Source organism: Python bivittatus, unplaced genomic scaffold, assembly GCF_059951505.1.
Source record: "Python bivittatus isolate LINGU-HERP-01145 unplaced genomic scaffold, Pbiv_v1 ctg000310_np1212, whole genome shotgun sequence".
Lineage (NCBI taxonomy): Eukaryota > Metazoa > Chordata > Lepidosauria > Squamata > Pythonidae > Python > Python bivittatus.
In genome coordinates this window covers 8,518,036-8,525,117 of record NW_028277054.1, presented here as the reverse complement: position 1 = coordinate 8,525,117, position 7,082 = coordinate 8,518,036, and the positions used below count along the sequence as shown (strand labels likewise).

The 7,082-nt window shown below is 47.3% G+C and overlaps 1 protein-coding gene across 1 annotated transcript in view; it reads left to right on the top strand.

Annotated features, from left to right (window-relative positions):
- The first annotated feature begins 3,879 nt into the window (after positions 1-3,879).
- ARHGAP33 (Rho GTPase activating protein 33) overlaps positions 3,880-7,082 on the top strand; it is a 35,307-nt gene continuing 32,104 nt past the window's right edge. Inside the window, exon 1 of the mRNA XM_088140019.1 lies at positions 3,880-4,142. Within this exon, the coding sequence (XP_087996145.1) occupies positions 4,137-4,142 (6 nt within the window). The 5' untranslated portion in view covers positions 3,880-4,136. The remainder of the gene's footprint in view (positions 4,143-7,082) is intronic.

Here is a 7,082-nt window from a genome sequence, read left to right as displayed (position 1 = left end):
GCTGGCTGTGGGTTTTTTCAGGCAAAGATTTTCTTTGAGATTCCACATGTAGAAATTAATGTGGATGGAAAAGCTTTGCCTGTCTTTCAGAATGGTACCATTCTTTACTCCCCCCAACTCCAACTTCTTTCTAATCAAAGCGGAAGTACTTCTTGATTGGTACTGGAAGAGAATGGCAGTCTCTGATGTACATGTATGCACACATAACATAAATGTACACACATACAGTACATACAGATGTAAGTATACACAACTCTTCTGTGCAGTCAGAATAAGAATAGACAAGGATGGCTCTAGCACTTCTACCAAGTTTGTTCATATATCTGCCTACTTTACCTATTTATTTGTTAGATTTACAGCCCAGTGATCAGGGGTTCAAAGAGTACATAACGTAGACACTTCCCATTTTCCCCCATAGCAGCCTTATGAAGTAAGTTGGTTTGAGAGAGGAGCTGGCCCAAAGTCCACCAGGTAGTTTCCATGGCTGAGGAAGGACCTGAACAACATTTTAAGAGTTATACCATACTGGAATTAACATACATTTATACCCTGCCTTTTCTCTTGAGTGCTCAAGGTCTGTAGTGGCTTCTCTTTGTTTTATCCCCACAATAATTCTGTGAGATAGGTTCAGCTGAATAGAGTGGCTATCAGCTGAATAAGGTAGACCAGACTAAGAAACCAGTGCCATATAGGTCAGGACTATTTTTATTGGAACAATTCTAGTAACAGAACCTCGCAAGTCTAAATGTGCCTCCTCCATCCCTCACTTTATTCCATGTGAACCAGGAAGAGGCTGGTCTGAGACATTTTCTCAAGTTAGTTTCTTGGAACGGGCTCAAGCACCACTTATCTGACTGTTGCCTTGGTAGCAGCTCTTCCTCCTGTCCTTCAAGGCCATTCCCATGCTCTCTGTATCGGCTGATCAACACCACCCATTTGACTGTGTTCAAGTGGGGACTTGAACTTAAATCTCTCAATGCTCCTAGACTACATTGCCTTCCTGCAGAAGGATCCCTTCACTATCAAGTGGATTTTGGAGGAAGGAAGAAGCGGGCTGAAATGTGTGTTTCAGCTGTGCCCTGTTTTGCCTTTCTGTATGTGCGAATATTCAAGCCACTCGCATCACCTACAACGTGCCAAATGTCAATTTATAGAATCAACTACTACAGGATGAATTATAGACCAGGACCTTTGGAAAAATACACATTCTTGCTGGGAATAAATGACAATTGCTGGAAAAGGTTTGATTTCTTATCATTGTCCTTTTGCAAACCAAGCAGTTTGTAATTGGATATAGAGAATCTGGAAAATAGCTTTGATAGGAGAAATTGATTGACCATGTGAGAGCATTAAAAGAACCCAGAGAGGCAGGATTCACTTTTCCAAACCTGGTTCCAATGCATTAGCTATAGGAACAAAGAGTCGTTCATGTGTATCCCACAGATGAAATTCTGGAAGTGCAATTTTGATAATCTAGAGCAGGGTTTCTCAATCTTGGCAACTTTAAGACGTCTGGACTTCAACTCTCAGAATTCCCCAGGCAGCAAGGTTGAAGTCCGCAGGTCTTAAAGTTGCCAAGGTTGAGGAACCCTGATCTAGAGAATATAAATAATAGTAAGACAGATCTTCTGAGACAGCAAGAAATTCTGTTGGCTCCTTGGGGTAGGGGTTGGGGGCATTTCAGAGCAGGGCTTGATAATTTTCTGGCTATCTGCACTGAATGTAATGCTGTGATATGAATCGAGACTATTTTTGGTTGGGGAAAAAAACGTCTAGAGAAATTAACGTAGGAGAGATAGATGAATGGGGATTACAGGATGGCTATGCAGAATTGCCAGCTTCAGAGTTGATGGCAAATAAAAGTAGAAAGGACAGTTAAAGGCAGGATCTGCCTTTGAGTTTCTCATCAGCATCTGCTTGGCCTTCGTAGCAAAATACTGTACTAAGGGGCCTTGATTTGCTGTGATAGATTTCTTACATTATTAACATGGTTGCTCCAAACTTTACTAAACTTGAAACAAATCTGGGAACTAATTTGCCAGTCCACCAGCAACCAAATTTCTGTAAAAGCCTTGAGTCTGCAGATAAACAGGCCCAAAATGGTTACAACAGTTTCCGCTTCAGCTTGATTCACATAACACCCTTATCCTGGTTCTGGAATTAACCCATTTTCTGAATCAACCATAAAGTAACCAAATAGCTTGGTTTTATACAACATGCTAAGCCACAATCCAACTAATAGAAGTTAAAACTGATCATGCTTAGTTTTGCAATGCAAAACTAAGCTCATACTTGAGCTGGTTCAGCATGTGTTGTGAACACTGTTACTTTGCACTGGCTGCATCAGAAGCATTTGGAGAGGTTGCTGATTAATAGGGCTCCCTCAGGGCATCCTGTCTGGACTAGGTGCTGTGTCAGCACCAGTCTGCATTGACCTCCATGTGGGCTACCTGGGAGGATTCATGCTTCAGACAATACAGCTGGGACATGCGCATTGAGGAATAACTTATTCCATTAGGCACTGAAATTCCTCTACATCAGTCTACCTTGGGTTGACCCATTTGTGATGACAGAACCATGTCAGCTTGTGTAAGGGCAGGATTACATCAATGCACAAAACATCTGTTCATGAATATTAAAGATTTGGAAAACCCATCTTCTGAGCATCTGTAAGAGTGATGGTCCTCCTAACCTTTATAGGATATATTTGTTGTGTACAAGAGAAGGCAGGCAAGGAGTTGGGTTAAAATCGGCAGCTCGGTCCCAGTTGGCCTGTTCCCTCCTGTTCCTTTAGTAGTTAGGAAGGAAAGTTTTTCAATCCAGCTTTCCTCCCACCCCCCTTTCTGAATTCCAGAGGTATTGGACTTTGATCCCCATAATCTCTACCCAGCGTGGCCATTAGGCTTTTGGGAGTTAAGTGTGCTCACATCTGGAGAGTGCTAAGTGTGTGTATGTGTGCGTGCAGGGGCTTCTGTGCCTCTGTTTGGTATCTGTGAATCCTTTTCCTTATTACTAGGTAATGATACAGGCTTGGCTTGGTTTGGGAGCCTAGAAAAATAAAGATTTTGCATGTGTGTGGGGGGGGGGAATGGGGGGTAGAACAGGGCATATTCTGAGCAGGGCCTGTCTCCATCCAGGTGATATCTTTATGCTGAGCAACACCAGCTCTTTCCTAATTCAGCCACTACCAGCCCTAGAAAAGGGAGGTGGCTGATTTGCAACCACTGGGCTGTGTGAGAGAGAATAAATATTTTTATGTGCCAAAAGGGAGGAGGAAAGTGAATTCTCTCCAGGCGCTGGGCTTCTGTGTTCTTCCTTCTCTTGCACAGGGCAGGGAGGGCGGCACCAGCGCGAATGGAGCGAGGGGATGGCAAATATCGGTGCCTCCACTCTTGGTGGCGGGGGGGGGGGGAGACCGCGCGATAGAGAAAGCGTGCATATAATGAACGCTCGGGGTGGGAAATTGCTCAAGGCTGCTCCTGGGAGCGGGGGGGGGGGTGTTACAGAGTTGTCGGCTGAGCTAACAGAAGCCCCTTTGTGCAGCCCCTTCCAGCTGCTTCGCCGGGTGCCCCTTTTGTTTTTATATTTAATATACATCTATCCGTAGATATATACTTATTATTTTTAACCCCCTGGAGCGCGATTCCACTAAGCAAGGGCTGGTGTTGCAGGGGGAGGGGACTGTCTGCATCGCCCCCTCCGGCCCCGCCGCCCTTCTCGTGGCCTCGGCTCGCACCCCCTTTTGTTGCAAGCGACCGATCGATCCCCGCTACGCCGCCACCGCCGCCGCCTCCTCCGCTCTTTCTCCAAAGGCTGAGCCCGCCCCCGCCCGCCCGCCCGCCCGCCCGCGAGCGAGCGAGCGAGCGAGCGAAGGAACGAGTGCGCCATCCCACGCCGCCTCGCCTCGCCGCCTCGCCTCGCCTCCGCTCGCCCGGTTGCCTCGCTCGCGGGCCGGCTGGAGCGTCCCCGCTGGAGAGCAGGAAGGAGGACGGACCAGCATCCGAGGGGCCGGGCCGGAGAGGATCGGGTGGCGTCGCCGGAGCCGGGCGGCTGCGCTGCGCCCTCCCCTATTGTCTCCGCTCGGCCCGGGACTGGCTCGGGCTGCCGCCGGCGCGGCACAGCGGGCTCGCGGCGCCATGGTGGTGAGTGAAGGCGCGGGTGGGCAGGGCAGGCACGGCAGGGCAGGAGCGGTCTCTGCCTGGCCGCCCGCCCGGCCGCCCCTGGCTGGGGAGGCGGCGGGGTGGGCAAGCCCGGCTCTCCGGCTGCCGCGACATGCACCTGTTACCATCGAAACGCAGAAGGGGCGCCCCGCGCGACCCAACCCCGCCGCCGCCGCCGCCGCCGCCGCGCGGACTCGACTCCCCTCTCGCGCGTTGCATAAGCGGGGAGGGGACGGAGAGATGAAAGTCTCCGCGACCCTCAGCCCCAGCCCTCTGCCTCCCCCGGAGCCCTCTCAGGGCAGGAGTCCGGCGGGTTTCTCCGCTCTCCCGCCGGTGGGGAGCGGCGCATTCCGAGGGGATCCCTACCTCCCCGGATCGCCCCTTTCCCCAATCCCCTCTCCCCAGCTCCAGCGCTGGGGGGACCAGACATAACGAAAGTCTTCGAACTCGTAAGATCTGGGCAGTGAACGGTTTGGATGTCCTCAGGAGCGCCCCCCCCCCCAAAGCTCAAATGGCTTTGTCCCAGAAAGCAGCTTTTTTGTTTTGGTTTTTTAGAAAGGCCCCTCCAGTTCTTATGTGCAGGGCCATCTCTGAGCCCCCCCAACTCCCCCCCCCATCCCAAGTATTAGATTCCCCCCACATTCCTACATGCACACTACCTTTCTCCACTCTCCGCTTTACACAACATCAGCTCTTGGGAAGCAGTAAGAAGAGTTCCCAGGCCTGGTCAGCTGGATTTGCACACCTAAAAAGGAGGAAAGGTAGAACATGAAGCCTAGAACCAGGCCATTAAGAGGTGGCATGGGAATGTCACCGATGCCAAATGGAATGTTTTCCCATTTTTTTACTGGAGACTTACAAAGTTGTTATATTCAGATGAACCAACAGGCAAGGTTTCCTGATATCTGGGGGCTGATAGAAACACCTAACACAAAAGGCAGTTCTTTCTATCTACCTTAACCCGGTCAGGTCCAAAGGCCACATTTTTGCTCTTTCCCATTCCAGTGCATCACCTCCCATCATCCTCAGCGGAGTGATCATGGTTTATGAGAGCTGGAATTCAATACTGCAGGAAGGCTGATATAACGCTGAGCTCACATATCACATTCACTGCTATTTTGCTTTAGCTGTGGTTGTTGAATAAGTCTCAGTAGCTTCACACATGAGCTAGAGCCATAAGCCATGATTTACAAACATCAGGAGCTGGATATATACAATCTAAATTAAACAATTCACATCATGGTTTAGGGTGATAGCTGAATCTATTTATTCTTCTGTCACTCTTTGTATACCTTTGGTGAGCTGGAGTTCAAAGTTTGGGCATGAACAATAGTGCTTTTTTATTTTTATCTTTTCAAAAAGAGAGTAAAACATGGCTTAAGAGGGGCTTGGTTTCACAGGCTGTCCTCCTGCTATTCAACTGATCAAACAGGTTTTGCAGGTTTTTTGAAACAGCTCCAAAAATCTGTAAAGATTTTTTTTTTTTTTTTACCGGCTATGATGAGTGTATACCATAAGGACAGGTCATTTTCCTGAATTTTTTCCAGAGCTTTCCACCCTGGTAACCACCTAGCTTTATTCTTTTGAGCAGAAGAATATTCTCAGCTATAGTGATGGCCATCCCTATGTTTTTGCAGTGCAGACCCCCCACCTGTACTACTCTCTTTCCTCCTGTCCTCTTAGAAACAATTATGTTTTTTCTTCCACTTGATAAATGTGAAAAAACAAAAGGCAAATAAGTCATGTTTTATATTTATTCTAAAGCAGGAGCAACACCCTCCATACCCACATATATTCACAGGGAAAAGGCAAAGGTTGTAAAGTGAACCAAGAAACCCTCACTTGAGTATCTAGGTGCAGAAGGCAATGGCAATAGGGCACAATGACAATTGGGATCATTCCTAGGCCAGCCCTACCATTAGGTAGAATGAGATGGGCAGGAGCTTGGGGATAGGATAGGAGTAGTTGCAATTCACCCCCAAACCATTATACATGAGTATCTCTGCATTCCTTACGATAGAGCCGTGTGACCCAGGCAGCCAACTCCACACCCCCTAAGTTAGCTTTCATCCCCCCCGCCCAAAAATGTAATGGACAATTCTGGCCTACTCCCATTAAAGCAAGAGTCATTGGCCAACAAAGTTAGTGTCTGTACATGAAATAAATATGCCTATGTGCCATTTTGTACTTGGCTACAGGGTGGGGAAACCCTTCTGGGTTAACCTTGGCTGTTGTAATTACATGTTGAATGCCATATTCTAACAAGCAAAAGCTGCTCAAATCTTAGGCTATTTGGAAGGTACAAGGAGGAATGGCAGCCCTGGCCTGAACTGCCGAACTCTATTAGAACAGAAAAATTGTGCCTCTTATTTTGACTGTCCAGTTATCACTGTTCAGTGTCCCACTTTGTAAACTTCCCCCAAAATATACACCTGATAGTTACATTTGTTTGAAATGGCAGGTTTTTAGATAGGGTAGAAAGACCATTAATACTATCTTTCCCAACTGTGAAGGATGGAGAAAGATACGCAAGTGATAAATCTTTCACTGCTTTTTAGAAATCAGAAATGCTTTGGTTCAAAATTTCAGCTTCCTAGTTTGGGTGGAAGGGTGATAGCCATTTCAGAAGATGCTTTTGTATTGCCCATTTGAGGGGAAGTTTTGTTTCCTCCTTCTAGCCATATTGTTTTGTTTATTCATCATTGATTTGTATAGTATCTAATATGGGATGGGGGACTTATTTTCAACTTACAGTAATGGGTGCCTTGGATTATGATGCCCTTTGGGTTATGTTGCACCAAACAAATGTAATAGTTCTACTATCTTTTAGACTCTCAGCATTTTGTTAAGTGTCATGCATGTTAACGACAGCGCAAGTGGGATCTGCAATAAAATGTTGCAATGTTCCGTATTCTAGCCAGT